This window comes from Lactuca sativa, chromosome 5, assembly GCF_002870075.4.
Source record: "Lactuca sativa cultivar Salinas chromosome 5, Lsat_Salinas_v11, whole genome shotgun sequence".
NCBI lineage: Eukaryota > Viridiplantae > Streptophyta > Magnoliopsida > Asterales > Asteraceae > Lactuca > Lactuca sativa.
The window spans coordinates 251,010,985-251,032,768 of record NC_056627.2 but is presented as its reverse complement, the minus strand read 5'-3'; the positions used below and the strand labels follow the sequence as shown (position 1 = coordinate 251,032,768).

At 40.1% G+C, this 21,784-nt stretch overlaps 2 protein-coding genes across 4 annotated transcripts; both read left to right on the top strand.

The window, feature by feature from the left end:
• The first annotated feature begins 1,374 nt into the window (after positions 1-1,374).
• On the top strand, positions 1,375-4,604 carry LOC111878309 (tubby-like F-box protein 8). 3 transcript variants are annotated; one of them, XM_023874821.3, is made up of 7 exons: positions 1,375-1,546; positions 1,850-1,953; positions 2,184-2,242; positions 2,758-3,162; positions 3,301-3,388; positions 3,467-3,602; positions 3,673-4,604. In XM_023874821.3, the coding sequence occupies exons 4-7, from the start codon at positions 2,821-2,823 to the stop codon at positions 4,436-4,438; spliced, it is 1,332 nt and encodes a 443-aa protein (XP_023730589.1). In that variant the 5' UTR covers positions 1,375-1,546; positions 1,850-1,953; positions 2,184-2,242; positions 2,758-2,820; the 3' UTR covers positions 4,439-4,604. The 3 variants fall into 3 exon arrangements, with proteins under 3 accessions (XP_023730589.1, XP_052627524.1, XP_023730590.1); XM_052771564.1 differs by lacking the exon at positions 1,375-1,546 and adding an exon at positions 2,612-2,656 and having other exon boundaries at positions 1,553-1,953; XM_023874822.3 differs by lacking the exon at positions 1,375-1,546 and having other exon boundaries at positions 1,553-1,953; positions 3,470-3,602.
• Positions 4,605-19,665: 15,061 nt separating this feature from the next.
• Positions 19,666-20,466, top strand: LOC111878300 (uncharacterized). Its single transcript, XM_023874805.1, has one exon. The coding sequence runs from the start codon at positions 19,666-19,668 to the stop codon at positions 20,464-20,466; it is 801 nt and encodes a 266-aa protein (XP_023730573.1).
• The last annotated feature ends 1,318 nt before the right edge of the window (positions 20,467-21,784 follow it).

Below are 21,784 nucleotides of genomic sequence, written 5' to 3'. Positions count from 1 at the left end.
TGTCTGTGTTGAATCTGTTGAAAAATCGATGAATGTTTGTGTTGATTTGTTTATTTTTTCTTCAGATTTCATGTGTTTGTGTGTTCATCCGATTTCATGTATGTTTGTTCATCTGTGGTGGTGGCGAACGGTGGTGGTGGTTACTGGAAAATCCGGCTAGTATTGGTGGTTACCAAAAAATACGACTGGTGTTAGTGGTTGCCGGAAAATCCCATGTTCTTTGAACTCATATAATGGAGGTGGTAGAAGGGGAAGAGGTGTAGAAGTGGGGAGGGAGAGAGAGAGAGAGAGAGAGAGAGAGAGAGAGAGAGAAAGAGAGAGATTTTATTTTATTTTATTTTATTTTTTATTATTTTATTTTTTTAGTTAGAAAACAATTAAATAACAAAAAGAAAAAGCAAAAAACAAATGGAAAAGGGCAAATCCGTCATTTTTAGATTTTTTAAACTGATTTGGACCAAAACCGCAACAAAATGAAAAGTTTGGGACTATTAGTGCTAGTCCAAACCTGTTTGGCCCAAAGTAGCAATTTTGGACATACCACAGGGACCATTCTTACAATTTTGTCTACAAAATATTATGATCTATATGAATCCAAACTGGGCATGCCGCGTGGATCTTACTGGGGTCTCTCCTCTCGTTGGTTTGGGGAGCGGGTGTTTCACAGCTGGGCATGCCGCTTTGAAAGCCGTGTGCAAAGTGGTAAAGCACGAGAATGCATGTATAGCAAATCAACATGTGTTTGTTCCTTTTGCATTCGATACATTTGGTTTTCTCGCACCAGAGGCGGTGAAGCTCCTCAATAGAGTCCAACGGGTCATTCATTCTAATGTCATATCTTCTAGATCCACAAATGTAGTTTTCAAAAGAATTGGTTTTGCTATCCAGAAAGAGCTAGCGGCGCAGCTTGTTATCCGTTTGCTTTCAATCGATATGTATTGAACTATATGAATCAAAACTAAATCTACATAAGAATAGGTTACTTCATTCTTTTTTAATATATAATTTTATCATTTATTATTGTTAAGGGCTTCCTAAACTAACGACAGATGTACTAAAATTGTTGATGCTAATTGCCAATGATGCTTAAAATATATGACTTTTATAACATTGACCTTTAATACCCTACTATTGATTCTGATCAATAAAATTATTTTACTTTTAGTTTACTTGTTAAACATGAAATCATTAATGTGATAATATTATTAAAAATAAAAAGTAAAATATCATATAAAATAACAATAACAAATTGTCAATTCAAAAATAATATCACATTCAACCCAATATTTTTATTTATTTGTTGAATAAACTTTGATGGGGTGCATCGTGCATTCAATTGTTCCCGTTGATTGTTGGGAGTCATAATAAGTACCGTTGACGCTGGGAAATGGCCAAGAGGCAAGGGCCGCACCAACCCCACTCTAGTTTCCTTTCCTTCCTCAACAAAACAAGAAACTGCCAAGAAAAGTCCCAATTTCATAATCTCCTCATGCGTGTTTGTGTTTGCTTTCGATCATCGACTTATCTGCATCTGTAGCAGCAGCCGGTATTATATAAATCATTGATGATGTTTATCTGTTTTTGTTTATGTCACACCCTTCTTTGATTATTCCGATTCACATTAAAATATACACTACTAGTCTTAGTTTTATATGATTATATTTAAAAGAATCAATATTTTAATCTCCATAGACTTTTTTCTTACTTTTCCCCCTTCCTTGTCCCCCTGTTAGTTGAGCTAGATCTAATGTTCGTCTTAAGTCCGGTGAAGGTTTTCGAGAGATGTTGTGAACTTCCCTTTTGGTTTTCAGTCTGATTTGCTTCTTTCTTGCCTTCCATCTGTTTGTAGAAAGTTCTCACAGAAAGATTTTCGGATAGACGCATACGACTAACATATCTGCACCCATCATCCGATTACTGGAGGGTTTCGAGAATTTCTTTTGTTCGCTTAAGGTATAGGCTTATAGATCTCTGATCTTGCATTATTAATCATAATTTGTTCGTTATTCACTGTAATTTGAACCCGTTTTTGGATGAGAAAGAAATCGAAAAAAAAAATCCCCTTTTTCTAATCGACATCTTTATTTCATCGGCGATTCCGCACGGAAAAGCTTGTGGTTTTGATTTCATGGGTTTTATCTTTCGGTTGACATTTTGGTTATACTTTCACATGGATTCTTCAGATCTTCGTCGCAAGCTCTTGCAGTGCTGATTCGATGGTGTTTTAGCTTACCATAAACAGGTTCGTTTTTCGAGTGTTCTTTCCTTTTTCTTTTTCTAAGTTCAGTTCTTTCTCACTTTTCACAGTTGTACTTTGATGATATTCGTTTGGGAAACATGAGAATCTAGTCGATTCCCATTTTCCAAAACAAGAACAAGAAAAAAGAAAAAACAAAATTTCAAAATTCCTGTAACTTTAATTCAACCTTTTCATTACCAAAACCCCTTCTTCAATCTTCCCTTCTAAATTCGTATCATTTATATGCATACAATACCAGTTTCACTCACGTGATGACGGATGAAAGGGTCAAAACTCAAAACTTTGTAGTTCTTTCTTAGGATTCTTTCGCTGATTAATTCCATAAATTGACCAACTTTAAATTGAAACCAGAAAGCATATGTTTTAAAAATAGAAAAAAGTCAGTCCCTGATAAAGGTACACCATGTGAAACCTTCTTTTCTTCTTATCTCTTTTCTTTTTCTCCACTTTTTTAATCCCACTAACACTCCACAATCTTCTGATTATCACACAACCAGATTCAAATGTCAAATCTTTTCTCATCTCCATAAAAAAAAAACCAACTCCCCTTTCATTTCCAAATGTCGTTCCGGAGTATAATGCGTGATGTGAGAGATGGATTTGGGAGCATATCAAGGAGGAGTTTTGATGTAAGAGGAAAATCTCAAGGATCTGTAAATGATTCAAATTCAAGTGATAATCAAGCCTCCATTGTTGTCCAAAACAGTAGGTGGGCTAATCTCCCACCTGAGCTTCTCTGTGATGTGATTAAAAGATTAGAAGAGAGTGAAAGTACTTGGCCTCAAAGAAAACATGTGGTCGCTTGTGCTGCTGTTTGTAGATCTTGGAGAACCATGTGTAAAGAAATTGTCAGAACCCCTGAATCCTCTGGGAAGCTCACTTTCCCTATTTCCTTAAAACAGGTATTTAATATTATAATATTATACATTTATTATAATTGGTTACATTTTTCAAATTATAATGTCTCAAAGTAAATTGCTATTTCTTGCATTTAGTCTTTTAGTTTCTAATGGTTGTTTTTTTTTTTTTTACCTATTCAGCCGGGCCCACGTGACACCACTATCCAATGTTTCATTAAGAGGGACAAATCCAATCTGACATATCATCTTTACCTTTGCCTTACCCCTGGTGAGCTTATAATTGGTTGATATGAATCTATAATTTTTTTTTTTCTTAAAAAAGTTACTGAAATTTGGTGTTTTACAGCAGCGTTGCTAGTTGAAAATGGTAAATTTTTACTATCTGCTAAAAGAACTCGAAGAACTACTTGCACTGAATATGTCATATCCATGGATGCTGAAAATATTTCAAGATCAAGTAGCACTTATATTGGAAAACTCAGGTATAGAGTTTATTTTTATTTTTTGTTATTAAGTAAAAGAGAAATTGAATTTCTTGTTTTTATATTTCAGATCTAATTTTCTTGGAACAAAGTTTATAATATACGACACGCAGCCCCCGCATTCCGGGGCTTCAATCCCGCCACCTGGCAGATCGAGTCGAAGATTTTACCCCAAAAAAGTCTCACCGAAAGTCCCAAATGGAAATTACAATATTGCCCATATCAAATACGAACTCAATGTACTCGGTACGCGGGGTCCACGTAGGATGCACTGCATCATGCACTCGATACCCACGTCAGCACTCGTGCCAGGTGGCACCGTGCCAGGTCAGCCGGAGGCCCTCCTTCCTCCTCTTTCAAATTCGAATTCCTTATCGGATTCTTTCCGGAGCATTTCCTTCTCGAAATCCCTTGACCGCTCCACCGATTTCAGTAGCTCCCGGTTTTCGGAAATTGTCGGTGCCGCCATGTCGAATGATGTCCCGGATGGTGAAAAGTCGAAAATGCCCTTGGTGTTGAAGAACAAGGCGCCTAGGTGGCACGAGCAGCTGCAATGCTGGTGTTTGAATTTCAAAGGGCGGGTGACGATTGCTTCCGTGAAGAACTTTCAGTTGATCGCCGCCCAACCGCCGCCAGTAGTGGCGGCGGCACCACCGCCTTCGTCGTCTTCTTCTCAGGCTCAGGCAGGGGGGCAGCCGGAGCATGAGAAAGTGATATTGCAGTTTGGTAAAGTTGGGAAAGATATGTTCACCATGGATTATCGATACCCTTTATCAGCATTTCAAGCTTTTGCTATTTGTTTAAGCAGCTTTGACACCAAATTAGCTTGTGAATAGAATAAAAGAAAAACCAAAACAAAATATTAACTCTAGGGTTTTCAGAAGAATCAATGGGTAAAGAAAGCAAATAGGAATGAATGGCTTTCTTTTGTTGTCCAACAGTTGTTATTGTGTTTTTGAAGTAAAAAAAAAAAGAAAAAAAAAACTCTATTATAAGCTCAAATTTTCGTTGTTTCTTTTTGCAATTGGATATATATTTTCTTTACATCATATTGCGTTAAGTTTAATACTACTAACTAATTTTACTAAAATGTCTATTGACATGTAAATTGTTTAAATTTCCAAAAGATAAGTTCGGTTTTATAGGTTGAGTGTCATGTCGACTATTTAAGACTTGATTGTGATGTGTATTTAATAAGATTGGGACCAATGATTATGATCTTTTGAAACTTAGGACTTGATATGGACTGGTTAAGGATTAGGACAAAAGCCGGTCTTTAAAAACTGATTATATGTCAAGTATTTTCTGGAAATTGTAGAAATTAAAAAGTAATATGTATTCTAAAGTGAGAAAGGGTGTTGTATGCTGATGTGGCGCTCGTGGGTGTGGTGAGAGAATAGCCTAAAGTTGAAGGCATGGTATGCTAAGAACCCGATGAGTGAGTGAGAGAGGGAGGATACCTTGTCAATTGATTTATTAAAAAATAGTATTAGTTTTTGTTCACATGTAAATATTAACTTTGAAAAAGAACAAAGAAAGACTTAACTCAAAGTGGTTACCTTGAAACGATAAAAGTACCACCATTGTTTTGGCCACTACGCAATACATATAATTATCGATAGAAGAATTATATAGATTTCATTATTATTAAAATACTCTTTAACGATCAATTATTATTGATGATTCTATCCGACCCACCTAAATTGTCACTTATGATTCAAAAGGACTTGATTGTCATATCCTTTAAGTGTTTGATATTGAGGTGAATGCTATTATTGTAAGGCAATGAATATGGTAGGCCACATGAGCCCGTCTTCACTAATGCAACATTAATCAAAGGGGTTACCCACCTCCATCTTGTGAAAGAGTTGGATAAGAAAAACGAACTTCAAATTATTTTCTTTTGAACACCTCAATGATTATACATAAATAAAAGCTAGAAAAAAAAACAATTACATATGAATAGCCGCCTTAGTATTAAGAACCCACGAGACCCAATTAAAATTTAATTTAGTATTCTTATTCACAAACCAAGTGAACGGAAATTTACCAATTGCTGCAAAAAGCAAATCACGGAATCACATCTCATCCTTCGCGTCCCAAACACCAAATAATCCAACATGTTGTCATAGTTATCACATCCACTGCATTATGTTTCATGCCCGGGAGATGTAATAAGGGGGTGTTTGGATAGGAAAAAAAAGAGCTGCTTATTGCTTATTCCCACAATAAGCTAATTTAAGTGTTTGGATAAAATCCAGCTTATTAGGCTAAATAAGCTAATTTTAATAAGCATTCATTCCCATGCTTATTGCTTATTGCTTATTCCCACTACAAATAAGCTATAAGCAATAAGCTAAAAATCTAATCCAAACACCCCCTAAGTCAATCGACTCTACACCTCTATCCACCAAGTTTGCACACAAACACACTTTATCAAACGAGTTCTCCAAACAAAATGTTTACTTTTTGGGGGTGAATCTATTCCATCTCGTGATCACCGAACTATCAGTACATCATCTATCGTTTTTCTTGTTGAATTTATGGTAAAAATAGTTGTATTATTCAAATTCTGGCTCTAGTCATCACGATGATCTGAAAAAAGAGACATTCTGAAAGACTTTATACAACCTTTCCATTCGATCTGTTTCGGCTCCACGTCTAAGATGTCGTCGCCATCTAACTCCCATGTGTTTTCTTATTTACAACCAAACAATTCGATTTGTTTCCAAAAGGAAGAGTTTAGGGAAACTATACATTAAAGGAACATCTCAAATCCACCTCTCTTTCCATAAAATATACTTGAACCATTTCACACAACTCTTTGAATACTATGACATAACACTAGAATCATGGAGTTGATTTATCATCCCAACTCCATGAACAACCTTAATGGCTTTACCCCATGTTGGTCCCTAACCAACAGATTCAACAAGTAAATAATACGAATAAAAGCAATAACAAGAAAGAGTAATGAAACCAAAATGTTATGATTGATAGGTTTTAATAACCAAGAGGTAATTAGAGAACAGACTTTGATTACATACACACTCTTGATCGATAACCGCTTGCACAATTGGGTATCAATATATAACAAAAAACCTAAAGATTTATCCTCATATACATGATAGATAAGCATGGAAACACAATCCTATATAATCTGGGAGACTTCTATTATGGAAATCCAATCTTCAAAACAATCCTTAACACATAAGGATGTTATCTTCATTCTTTAGGGCTTGGACTTCTACGGGTTTTCATGAAGCTTCTTGATGTCATCAAGGGATGCAACCCCTGATAACCATTAGTGGTACTGATGTAACCGCCGATACACGACCTTTGACTTATCAAATCATAAGGGTCCTAACAATATCCCTTTATTTGATAATGTCAACGCTATATATACTAACTATACCAATTCTTTATAAAGTACATAGAAGTAAGTAAAAAGTATATAAAGAGAATACCAACTTAAAAAACGAACTTTAATAGCGAGCTGAGATGATTCTGAAGATGTATGCTCCCCCTCAACATGTGCCTCAAAATTTTATGCTCCCCCTTAACATGTGATTCTCCCCCTTCTTGAAGTTATCATAGAATGACATGCTTGATAGAATAACTCGACCACTGATGCTTGACAAAGATTGTTATATCCTAAGTTTCAGTCTAGAATGAACTTCTTCATCAATTCCTTAGTGTTACAATAGGGAGGGTTGGTTAGGTGACGACCTCAATCCATGGTTACAATAGATGAGATCAATGACACCATGTATAATTTTTGTCTCACTTATCTTATGTTTTTAATAGGAAGATCATGGACGATTCAGTTTAATTTTAGAACAAAAGTTCTCCATCAATTCATTTTTGGTATAATAAAGTGTTTTGGTCAAAAAATCTAACTAATAATTTTGTAACAAAATTAGTATGTAAGGCATGATGTTTTGTCAAAAGATTTAAGGAAAAGAAAATTGTAATATGCCCAAGATGTTGAAAAGTACTGAAGATCTTGAAGAACTTTCAAGATCTTAAAGATACCGAAGATCTTCAAGAATATTTAAGATCTTAAAGATACTGAAGATCTAGAAGAACAATCAAGATCTTAAAGATAAAATATAGATGCAAGTAAATATTTTAAATGTTTTATATTCTTGATATATTCTGAACTAGGTGTGAGACCCGTGTATTACACAGGTTGATTAAACAAGTTAAATATATGGTGTAGACATTAAGTAAGTATTTCTAAAGTAAAATTTTGAAATAAATATAAATGAAATGATGAATAAGTAATTCAATCTATACTAATAAAAAATTATTATCATGTTTTAAATAATCATGATGAATATGAATGTGTAAAAATGAAGTATTTTTTAAAGTAAACTTTTGAAATAAAAACAATAAATAAAATAAACCACAATGACCATTTATGTAATTTGTCTTAATTAATGTATACTAATAAAACTAATTAATATAAATTCACAAATGAAATTCATTAATATATTAATAGAAATAAGAGTTCACAAATGGAATGTTTACTATATATATTAATTCACATTAATTACTATGATGTGACATTTAATAGGTGAGAGCTGAATAAAAATGAAAAAATATATATAAAAATGACAAGTGGAAAAAAATAATTTTAAAATTCTAAGAAAATGACATGTATCAAATTCAATAAGAAGTTGACATTTGGCAAAATTATCTTGATTTATTAGGATATATTTTAATTATATATGGATTGTAAAGCAAAACATGTTCTAAATATTTTACTGTAAAAAAAAGACAAAAAGTGTAAAGTGCTTGAAATATGTTAAATATGCTGGAAAAGTCCCAAGACGTTCAAGATATGTAAATCTACAGAGATGTTTAAGATACGTGAAAGATTTCTGTAACACCCCATTTTCTCCTTACAGTATAAACGATCAGTCACGTAAATAAATGTTTTTGATAGAAGATGATGTATGATAAATATTCTTGAAAAAAAGTCGTAGTAATTATAAAACCGAGAGCGTGCATATAGAGAGCGCCCAAATCCGACTTCATAAAAAGAAGTTATAATTTTTAGAAGTTGCAGCGCAACAACGTGCGACACAAAAACCAAAATTAAGATCGTTTGATTGATAGGAAAAACAATCTAAACGAGAGTTGAAGATCTCGTCAATACCTATCCGTCAATATCAAGACAGTCGAGAACGGATATTGTATGAGGAGTTATGATTTTCATACGAACTTTAAGAGTCTAAGCTTATAAAAATATAACTTTAAAAATAAATTGAGAATTAGTTAGATAAGAAATTCAGTAGATTGCGTAGATTGCCATAAAAAGCGTCAAGTACTCAAGACATACACAAGACTTAGAGATAGAGTGTTTCTGTAAGTATGATGAGAGACCTATAGGAGGGGACCATTCAACAAGAACTATGCCCATTAAGCATATGGTAATACTTGAATGTTATATTAGGCTTTAGGGTAGACTACATGTATGGTTTAGTTATTCATTTAGTCGATAAACATAAGAATTAATATAAAACTAGGATCAAAGTTTAACATTATAGGTTGACATAGTTAGAATTTAGCATCCGTATAGTGTACATTGAAAACCTCTAAATCAATTATAGTCTCAAAGGTTAAAAAGCAAAGATCTATTATGATAATTAGATATCAAGGAATGAGGATGACTAGGTTCATTTAGGACAGTTAGATAATGGATGTGAGTCTTTAAGACTACCAAAGGATTGATCATGAGTATTCAGACCCGAGGAGAGGGGATAATTATAAGAGCGACTTGACATCAAAATCCTAGTAGTTGGATAAGTGTGTCACGACATACCGTTAACGAATTGCTCAAACAATAGTTATACCTCGATATAGGTAATATAGTTAGAGCCTTACGAGAGGGCTATTAGGTGACCTAATGTTCATTATAATCTAGTAAGCTAGAAGATAAGCAAGCCTTTCAATAATCACACCATTAATATGAGAGTATTGGTTCCAGAGATTTCAAGTTAGTAAACCCGTTATAGTAGTTATGGTTAAAATTCAAGATGTTAAAACATTTGAACTAGGTAAAGAAACCACTTGTAATCTAGGTCCGTGTGTGTTTTAGAGACATGTTCCTGAAAGTGGATTCTGTTAAGATTTCAAAAATAAAATCCAACAGTTAATCACCTCATAACCATTTGATGGTGTCAACATTTTACGTTTGAAGATGATCGTCAAGCATAGTGTGTAAATTCTGGAAGTCCAGACTGATGAATTCCCAGGTTTGGAAGATTTCGTAAGGAATTTGGGAGTACGTCTAAGATAGAAAACGAAGTTCTATGGCTAATTAAGTACAAATAAATGACGTCAATGCAACAACATTAGCTAGATCTTAGGTTGATATCATAAAGCTCCAGTAGGATAGTGTGTAGGCATTATCCTAAGGTGCTTTAGGAGTAGGATTTTGGGGATGAAATCTCTATAAGTGGGGGAGAGTAGTAACACCCCGTTTTCGGCTTACAATATAAAAGACCAGTCACGTAAATCAATGTTTTTGATAAAAGACTATTTATGATAAATAGTCTTGAAAAAAGTCATAGTAATTGTAAAACCGAGAGCGTGCATACAGAGAGCACCCAAATCTGACTTCATAAGAGAAAGTTATAATTTTTAGAAGTTGCAGCGCAACAACGTGCGACACAAAAACCGAAATTAAGTTCGGTTGAATGTTAGAAAAAACAATCTAAACGAGAGTTGAAGATCTCGTCAATACCTATCCGTCGATTTAAAGACAGTCGAGACCGGATATCGTATGAAAGACTTATGATTTTTATACGGACTTTACCAATCCAAGCCTACAAAAATATAACTTTAAAAATAAAGTGAGAATTAGCTAATGAACGAAATTTGTAAATCTCTTCGATAGCTACGCGTGGATACAAAAACGTCGAAAATGGTTTTTGTATAAAGAAGATATGGATTTTTAAAAATTATTAAAGTTTCGCGCGCACCGATAGCGTGCATGGTGCGCACCAAAAGGCCAACACGGACCGCCGGATTTTCGCCACATATCACCCTATTAATGAAGAAACTTCAACACCCCCGACAAGATGAACAACGTATAGCTAGGATGCGCGATACACATATAAGGCGCACAATGCGCACCCCTGCTATAATGCTATAAATAGAAGCCATCGGTTTCTTTCATTCCTCACACTTTTCTAATCTATCTATCTATCTATCTACTTTTAAACTCGGTTTCTGAAGTATTCCTGTGGGATTTCGAAGTATCTTAGCTTAGCGAAGCTGTAGGCATCTAGGCTCAACTATTAGAAGCTCTCGAGTCGGGATTCTTCCAACACAATTTCTCAATTTTCGCTAGAAACTTTGTAAGTTAAGATACACTTATTCTATTTCAAGTGTAACTTATATTTATAGTTATAGTCGTTATTATGAACCTATAAATAAGATCTATCAATAATTCTATGTCATTATACTGATTGATCTACTTACGAAAGAGGTGTCTAGAATTGTCACGTTGGCTTGGTTGTTGGATTTTAGAAAGGCTATATGCCGAAATGATCCTACCTCCCAATTGTCCTGCCTGGTTGATCCTTATTTGATAGAACTCTCGGTATTCATTGGGATTAGTGAAAGATCTAGCTTTCATTACCAGGTTGTTATATATATATATATATATATATATATATATATATATATATATATATATATATATATATATATTAATGTAACATCCATAAAATTCATGAAAAATTTAAAATTTTAAAACAAACCATAAATCATCCTTGTTTACAAAATAGTTTTCTAACATGATCATTATCAGAGTTTTTCCCAAAATCATAAAACAAAACTCGAGGAGGTGCACGATCACGCCTTCACCCTCCCGTGATCCTATGAGGTACCTGAAACACAATCCAAAACTGTAAGCCCAAAGCTTAGTAAGTTCCCCCAAAATACCAATACACTAACAAATAGCACATATACAATAACTACATGCAATGGGTCCACAACTAACAACTAGATTACCCATGTGCCCATAGCATAAGTCTGGCTTGCCCTTGGCACACAACTTATGTCTGGCTTGCTCCATGAGCCCACAACATAAGTTTGGCTTGCTCCCCGGCCTGATCAGTCCGAGGACTAAATACTACTAATCCCTCAGTACGAGTCTGGCATGCCCTTCCCGACCCTCAGCTCGTATCTGGAATGCTCACAAGCCCTCAGTATGAGTCTGGCATGCCCTCCTCGGCCCTCAGCTCATATCTGGTTTGCTCCAGGGTTTATTGGCTACAACACGGAGTAGTACAACCTCAACCCTACCCACATAATATGTCGACATATAATAGCTAATATCATATACATATAATCAGACAGTATCACAGGTAGTCCTATAGATCTACCAGACTAGCATATCAAAATTAGCATGTATATCTATTCCATACTCAGTATATCAACAATATAAGGTTATCAAACCAATGGACCGGCCTTGGTGCCTTCGACCTGAAAGTATAGTGAGGAAAAATCACCTCACAAGCTGAACACATGTAACATCCCGGAATATCAAGAGTAAAGTTGAAGGGCTAAAAGTGTATTTGGGAAAGGGCAACTCGGCGAGTCCATGAGTGGACTCGGCGAGTAGGGTCGCGACTTTGGTCGCGTGTTAAGTGGCCAACTCGGCGAGTTGGCGGCTGGACTCGGCGAGTTGGTGCTGAGTGGAGAAAAACCTAATTTCGGAGGATGAGCCCTATATAAAGGACATTATACCCTCTCCCCAGCCTCCTTACCCTCCCTTGAAGTCCAAAAAACCCTAGAAACGCGATTGTGAAGGATTTGAGTGCATTTGAGCCTTGGAGAAGAGATTTTGGAGGAGATCTTGGAGAGTTAGGAGGCTTGGAGCAAGGGGCTTTGCTAAGATTCTGATTTCCTTGTTGTTGGGGCTTCCTTTTGAGGTATTATCTCGTTCTTGGGCTGCTATTCATCTAGATTCCTCATTTTTGGGATGTGTGGGAGGTTTAGCTTATGGTATTTTGAGTTTGAAGGATAGATCTGAGGTTGCTACCTCAGATATGGAATGGAGAAGGTCTAGAGTGCATTAAAGTCCCTGTTCTTGAGTGTTTGGTGAAGCCATCTTGTCTCAAACCCTAGCCCTAGAGTGTAAAATGCCTGGATCTCTTTGGATTCACGTAAAGTTTGCCACTTTACGTGATGGATGGGTTGTAGGAGGGTAGATCTACGTTTTGGATCAATTGCATGGCCTGGAAGGCTTCTGTATGGGATGAGATCTAGAGGCACTCGGCGAGTTGCTTGAATATGGACTGGAACTCGGCGAGTTGGAAGAACAACTCGGCGAGTAGGTTGAAGATAGCCTTGGACTCGGCGAGTCTGGTCGTTAGGTCGTAATCTTTCTTTAGGGTGAGCTGTGTATTAGTGAGTCAAGGTTTGACTCGATGAGTCGAGTGAGGAAGGACTCAGAGTTGTTGGACTCAGCGAGTCTCGGGGTGACACGACGAGTTGAGTCGCGGATTGGGGAAGTTCTGAGCATGGGGACTCGGCGAGTCATCGGGTTGACTCGGCGAGTAGACTCAGTCAGGGGTTGACTTTGTGCTGGGGTTGGGTTGAGGCGGGACCTGCTTTGTGCTGTAGGCCAACATACCCAGGGCGGACCGGTTATCCCGAAGGCCCAGCGAGCGGTCCGGATAGGCTGTAGGCCCCGAGAGGGCGGACCAGACGTGCCGAGGCTCGGAGAGTGGACCAGGCCAACTGAAGGCCCAGTGCGGGCGGACCAGTCATACTGTAGACTCGGAGAGTGGACCAGGTGGATTGAAGGCCCGGTGCGGGCGGACCAATCACACTGTAGACTCGATGTATGTGGCTAGACTCGGAGGGTGGACCAGGTGGACTGTTGGCCGATGCGGCGGACCAGTAACACAGTAGACCCGAAGTGCATGCCTGTTCTGTGTTCTGTTATGATATGGCATGTTATGCGTGTATGGTATATGTGGTTGGTATTTTGGGGATATCTCACTAAGGTTTCGGGCTTACAGTTGTGGTTCAATGTTTTTCAGGTTCTTCAGGAGACCGTGGCAAGGCAAAGGCGTGATCGTACCGCTCCTCATGTTTATGTTTTGTGATGTGATTCTGGGAATACTCTAAATTAATTGTATTGGAAACCTTTTTGTAATAATTTAATGAAATCGGGTTGTTTTTGAAAAGTTTAATTTGGTTGGAATTTTATGGTCGTTACAACACAACTGATAAGGCCTGAATTCGAATCTCAGCTCTCTACTCAATGCCTACATCCACCAAGTGACCAATTCCATCAAAATCCCAAAATACCCTCAAAGTCAAACTTGGTCAAACTCAAAGTCAACTGGTCAAAATCAATAAACCCACTGAGTCAACCCAACTAAGTTAACTCAATAGGGGCTAATCCATACAAGTACGTGGGGCGTACTCCTCGTGTACGCTCAGCGTACACGAAGCTTTACAGAAAACCACCATCGGGGTGGCTGACCGGGTATGCGGGGTGTACCCTCGCAACCCCAAATTCTTCACTGAGTGATTAATGGCTTCAACACTTAAGCTCAGACTTCAGATCTAAGGTCCAGAGGCATACATGTCCATAAAGTCCTTAACACGAGGTCTTAATCCATTAAGACCTTTTATAAGATGCATGGAGCCAAAATAGCTAAAGGGACCTCATTTTTATGGCCTAAGACCCTTCCTAGGGTCTGGAAGGACAACTCAAAATGTCTAAAATCAAACATACATAAAAATGGGACTTTTGAGACAAGAAGAACAACATAAGGTTATCAAAATGAAATCCAAGCAATCAAAGCATCAATGAGAAGAATTTTTACCTTCTAGAGCTTCTCAAGAAGGTAATGATCTAAGATCCACAAGCTTGCTTTCACTTCTATGCTCCTTGATGCAACACCTTCTTCCTTAAGTACACCAAAACACATTTTTTACCTCAAACACACACTTGAGGTGTAACACTCGGTCCCAGGTACGCATTTAAATTCAAGTCAAATTCCATATTTTACTCTTGGACTCGGCGAGTTGGGGGATCAACTCGTCGAGTAGGATCGGCTCCGGATCGGGGGATTTAGTGACCTACTCGGCGAGTCGGAAGTCAGACTCGGCGAGTAGGAGTTGACTGGGTGAAACCCTAAATTGGAGGGTTTGCACCCTATTTAAACATTTTATGGGGCTTCCACCCCAGCCTCCATCACCTCCAGAGAATTTCACCCGAAACCCTAATCTTCCATAAGTGATCTTGAGCTTTCTTGGTTGTTTTGAGTGTTTCTTGGTGTGTTTTGAAGCTAGAGCAAGAAGTGGAAGATAGAAGACCCAAGGGAGAAGGAGTAGATCCAGAAGCTACACCTCATTTGCCATCTTTTCTAGTAATCAAGCTTACAACTTGGTCTTCTTCCTCTAGATCTATTTGTCCCCATATTAAGAGGGTTTTGGCTCAAAACCTTGGTCCTTGATGGTTGGGACATCCCAAGTGGTTCATATCTTAGATCTAGGTTCTAGGGAGGAGTACATGGCATAAAGATGCAAGCTTTATGGCCATGATAGCCCCATGCATCCTATAGACCTCATTTTTGGGTCCTTTGAGCTAAAAATCCCATGCGTGTACGTAAAATTCATAATTTTACGTGTTATATCGTCTTAAGGAGCCCATATATACCTTTTGGATGAGGGTTGTACATCAGAAATCGAGTAATGGTTTTGCACACTGGTTGACTCGGCGAGTCGTTCTTAGTACTCGGAGAGTCCAAGGCAATCTCCCAAACCATGAAGATGGACTCGACGTATTGTTCATACAACTCGGCGAGTCACAGACTAGTAGCACTTATGATGAAGGTGAACTCGCCGAGTTCAAGGTGAACTCGACGAGTCAGTTGAAGATTGTCACGATATCTGTTGAAGGAGAACTCATCGAGTTCTTGCTAGAATCGACAAGTAGAGTCAGTTTGGGGGAAGATAAAAGAATAAGGACTTGGCGAGTCGGGTTAACTAGATGTTTACTTTGAGCATGATGTTGACTTTAGCTATGGGTAAAATGGTCACTTTACCCTAAGATTCGTTATCAGTTTTTGACTTAGTGTTTTTATGGAAATTATAGCCGGACAGTTTCCGGAGTAGTAGGCAGGGATTTCGCACTCAGAGTTTCAGTAGGCAGACATACAAGGTGAGTTTTCCTCCAGTAGGAACGGGTCTAAGGCACCAAGGCCGACCCGTTTAAGTAGTAGAGTACGTCAGGGTGAGCCCGATGCCGGGGTTAGCCCGATATAGTTTGTATGTTTCCAGACTTCGGTCCGATGCCAGGGTGGTCCCGAGAAGTAGTTATATATGCTTGATGTCTTTGTGATTCATGCATGTTTATGTGTTATGTGTCATATGTTCCGCACTTCGGTCCGATGTCGGGCAAGCCCGATGCAGTATATGTGACTATGTTATATGCTATGTGTTTCGGGGTAAGCCCGATGCCGGGGCAAGCCCGACGTATTTTAGTCATTATGCCATGTATTATGTATTCGGGGTAAGACCAAAGTATGCTAGTTATGTGTTATATGTTCCGGACTCCGGTCCGATGCCGGGTCAAGCCCGATGCAGTTTACGTGATTGTGTTTTGTGTTTATGATATATATATATATATATATATATATATATATATATATATATATATATATATATATATGTTATGTTGAGTATGTGCCGGGGTGAGCCTGATGCCCGATGTGGTCGGATGCCGGGGTGAGCCCGATGTCGGGCAGGAGTCTGATGCCGGGTAAGCCGATGTCAGGATTCGTCCCGATGCAGTTGGGAAGTGTCCCAGAGTTATGTTATTTGCTATTTGTGCTTTGTATGTTATGTGGTAGTTTGGGGGAGCTTACTAAGCTTCGTGCTTACAGTTTCAGTTTTGGTTTCAGGTACTTCAACTAGTAAAGGGAAGGGATCGATCTGATGGCATGGCACACACACACACCACAATTGATTAGCCTGGGAGTTTACTCTGATATTTGTTATGAGACCGTTTATGTTATCAGATTTTATGAGTGTTCAAGATACATGTTTTATGGTTTACACTATGGCGATGATATTTATGTTTGACAAATGGTTTTGAAAACGAAATTTTTGGGCTGTATTTTTGGGATGTTTCATGAGGGACTAGGGTTTTGCAAGGGACGACTCTAAGGCTTTGGAGGCTGAAAAGGTGGGGATAAATGAGCCATAAGGATGCTTAAATACCCCTAAAACCCTAAAACTTAGGGTATTTTTTTTTCTGGACATGAGTACGCTCAACGTACATATGTGTACGCCCAGTGTACTAGGGCGTGCCCTAGTACGCTTAGCGTACTCCTCCTGACCCAAAATTACAATCTTGCCAATAGGGCTTCTTATGGCTATTTCCTTTAAATACAAGGACCAAACAGTAACATATTAATGTATATTAGATGAAGTATAACTTGATTTATTAATATTAATTGTAAATTTCAATTTCTGTAGTTCAAAAAGATAAATGAAACAGGGAAACAAAGTAATGTGTTCAAAAATACATCCGTCGAAGAGTTTCCAGTTAGTCGTGGTTTGGGTTCGTAAATTTATAAGGAGGAAGCATTTATATTCAACTGTACAGATTATAAAAACACGGAAGCAATGTATAGAAAAAAAGTGGTATGTGTTACTGATGGCGTGCCTAGGGCAGCACAGCAGAACCGCGTCTAGCCCAAGAAGTGGGCACGCCAACTTGGCTCAGCCCAGCAGGCTTAGCGCCCACTAGCGTCCCCGGGAGCGAAGTGCACAGGCGGAAGGACCGCGCCCACCAAGAGGTGCTCCTTGCTCCAAGACAAAAGATATAGTCAGGAGAGAAACAGAAGGATCAGAGCATTACCATCGGAGCCAATAAGAGCGCTCTAGCGGTTGAAGGAGCACGGCCCTCCAATCAGCGCCTATGATCCTGTCTCCCCAAAGGCGATCCTGTCTGGTACGGCTCAGGTAGGAGCGCTAGGTATAAAAGGATGTGCTCTCAGAACTGCGAGGTAAGTTCTCTGGGATTTCTAGAGAGAATACACACAAACCCTAAAACACCCTCTAACTTGACCGTCGAAGCGTTCTTCCGGGAGCTCCTCCCGGAAAGCGGCTGACGGCCTCTGTTCTTTGTGATCTTGCAGTGATAGCTAGACGTTCGAGTGAAGTTTGCAGATAGAGAAAGAGCAAGGTCGCATCATTTGGCGCCATCCATTTGTGAGACGAAGAACACAAGTGAAAAGCACAAAAGCAAACGTCAATGGCATCCAACGACAGTGAGGGACGATCGACCAGTCCCATACGTCCCATGACGGCATTGGACGAAACACCACCGTCTACAATGGTTAACAGGGCCATTTTAGGCGAAGGAAGTTCTACAACAATCGTCGGAAACGTTCCACAACCACCGCTTTCTTAGCAAGGAATGACTCTGGTGGGGCCACTTACATTTACACACCTTCAGATGCCACCATTCTTTGCACCGCCGCTGCAGCAGACACCACCGATCCACTCAACAACACTTCCGTCAAATCACGTTTTCAACATCTCACCGTCGTTTGCAATGCCATCGTCATTCTAGATGATGGGTGGACAAAGTTCAATGACCTCGTTACCGCCGCTGGCGCAAACCATGATAAACCACTCACCACTCATCTACCCGATGGCCGACGCATGGACTGGACCGACTAACCCCGCCAACGGCAGCCTGCAACAGCCGGTAATGATCAATCCTGTAGCCCCCGTGCACCCTTTTTCTGCCGGTTATCCCCTCCAGCTGCCATTCCAGCCATACCCCTTTTATGGACCAAGTCCTGGCTACCTCACACTGCCATCGCATGGCATGAACCCTCAATACCAACAGGGAGCACCGATTGTCCCAGGCCAAGATGGTTTTCCTCGTAGTGTGACGTCTTCGTATGTTAAAGAGTTGTTGGATTATATAATACCGAACACAGCAAAGCTCCTAACGGTCAAAACGTACAATGAAACCACCGACTCGGATAGCCACATCGACACGTATGTACAAGGGAGATTCTCATTCAATCATAGGCTGTAAGAAACTTCATGTAGTTACGTAAGTACAAGGGAGATTCTCATTCAATCATAGACTGTAAGCAGAAAGAGGGGGAAGCTGTACGAGAATATTTCACAAGGTTCATAAATGCTACGTTGGATGTACCGGGACATGATGAAGGGCTCATAGCTGGTGCCTTTACATGGGGGCTCTTGCCAGGCCCTTTGTCGCAAAAACTCATGGGAAAAAACCCTTAACACGGGCCGAATTGAAGGAAAGGGTAGAGCGGTATCTGCGGCAGGAAGACGGCGAGGCAGCCAAGCAGGCCTACTTGAATGCCATGGCGACCAGACATCACAACCCCGGTCACATGGATTTTAGGGGGGGGGGGGGAATAGGCACTATGGCCAGGAAAGAAGACCACCGACGCATTTTTGACCGTTTGTCAAGGACGATAGACGCGATAGCCGCCCAGAAGTGTACATGGTGTCCGAGAAACAACAGTCGGCCAAGTCGCCCAAGAACCGATACTGTGAATATCACAAGAGTAAGACACACGATATTGCCAATTGTTCGGTATTAAAGAAAGAGATGGAAGAGAAGCAACTTAAAGGAGATCTGGTGGAAGTAGCGCAAAGCTTGCGCGCCAAGTTTGATGCTGAAAACGCCAAGGGAACACCTCGTGAGGGGATCCAGCCCAAAGAGATATTCATGATACGAAGTAAGAGAAGCAGGGAAGAAAAACGGGGGGAGCAAGAGACCGCCAAAATTTCAGCACGCACACTCACATTCTCTGTACAAGACCCCCGACCAGAAGGATGGACGGGCGACAACCTGCTGGTGATACAAGCCTCCATCGGGGATGTAACTATACATAGGGTCTATGTCCACACCGGGAGTTTGGCGGACATCATCTATGAGCATTGCTTCCGACTCCTTCCAGACCGTTGGAAGGATAAAACGGCCCATGAACGGGAGGCTAGTAGGATTCACCGGTCATAGCCTATGGCCGCTGGGCACAATCCACCTCCCCCTGAAAACATTACTAGCCACGACAAACAACGAAAGAAAACCGCCTTGATACACTTCGTGGTCATTCGGCATTCGGCGGAACACAATATCATTCTGGGAAGAACAACCCTCTTGAAGCTGGGGGCAGTACCATCAACTATGCATGGGATCATGAAGTTCGACACCCCAATGGGCGCGGCTACGGTGCTGGCCACCCCACCTAAAGAATTGCAATGCTATACAGTCATGAAGCCAACAGAGATAACCAAAGAGACCAAGAGGCCCAAACACAACCCCGTAAAAGGGAAGGAAGTGATCAATGAAAGATACCCTGACCAGCCAGTCAGCATTGGGTGCGATCTCCCAAGTCACACAAGAAGAGCGTTGGTTGACTTGCTCAAACAATACAAACATGTGTTCGCATGGACTCCTACAGACATGGTAGGGGTAGAAAGGAAGGTCATCGAGCATAAACTTGTAATTAAACTAGGCGCAAAAGAGGTTAAGCAGAAAAAGAGAGTCCATGGAGGAGACCGTAATAGGGCAATTAATGCAGAAGTGGCCAAGCTGGCAGAAGCCGGGATAGTGCGAGATGCAATATTCCCGACATGGATCACGAACCTAGTTATGGTCCGCAAGCAAGACGGGTCGTGGCGTCTGTGCATAGACTTTTCTGACTTAAATAAGGCATGCCCTAAAGATTGTTACCCCCTCCCGGAGATTGATCAGAAAGTGGAATCATTACAAGGGTTTAAGCTAAAGTGTTTTTTGGATGCATACAAAGGGTACCATTAGATTTTGATGAGTAAAGAAGATGAGGAGAAAACAGCCTTCTACACGGATCATGGCACTTTCTGCTACACCAAGATGCCTTTCGGCTTAAAGAATGCAGGGGCCACATATCATCGCCTGGTCGACTCGATATTTGCTAAACAAATCGGGAGAAACATCGAGGTATATGTGGACGACATGGTGATTAAGAGCCCACATGAAGACAAGATGTTGCAAGATATCGAGGAGACTTTCCGAAACCTAGAGGCGGTAAAGATGAAACTGAACCCAGCCAAATGTACGTTTGGGGTGGAAGAGGGACAGTTCCTGGGATACTACGTCACCAGGCAAGGTATCCATCCCAGCCCGACCAAAGTCGATGAATTCATGAAGGCACCAACCCCGAACTCCCTTGGGGATGCACAAGGTCTGAATGGGAAACTTGCAGCTCTAAGCAGGTTCATTTCGAAATCCGCTGACAAGGCCATGCCGATATTGCACACATTGAAGGGATGCATTGAGAAGAGTAATTTCCAATGGACGAATGAAGCAGAAAAAGCGCTTCAAAGAATCAAGGAAGCGCTACATGAATTACCCATGTTGGACAGCGCTGTCCCTGGAGAGACGTTACAAGTGTACCTCTTAACATCAGGCGAAGCGATATCGTCAGTATTGACTGTAGAAAGGGAAGGGGAACAGAGACTAGTATACTTTGTTAGTAGAGCGCTGCAAGGATCGGAACTCAACTATCCCACGTTGGAGAGGCTGGTCCTGGCGCTCATCTATGCGGCACGACGACTAAGGCGGTACTTTCAAGCACACTAGATCGAGGTGCTCACGAATTATCCCATCAAACAGATACTGCGTAAGCCGGAGACGTCGGGCCGGCTGGCGAAGTGGGCAATCGAACTAGGAGAGCACGACATAAATTACCGCCCAAGGACAAGTATCAAGGGACAAGCGCTAGCCGATTTCTTACTAGAAATTCCGGACAGAGGGGACCCGACCAAAGAGAAAGTGTGGGCAGTTGAAGGGGTCCCGACTGATAACAGTTCATGGACATTGTATACGGATAGGGCATCCAGCAGGGAAGGCTCAGGGGCGGGGCTGGTCCTGACGAGCCCGGAAGGAGAAGAGGTAACCTAAATCCTCCGTTTCGATTTCCACACGTCAAACAACGAAGCAGAGTACGAAGCGTTGCTCGCAGGATTGCGTCTAGCCAAGCAGATGGGTGCAAAAGCTGTAACGGCCCTAACCGACTCGAGGCTAGCAGCAAACCAGGTTAATGGGAGTTTCGAGGTAAGAGATCAGATGATGGGAAAGTATGTAAAGATGGTGAAAC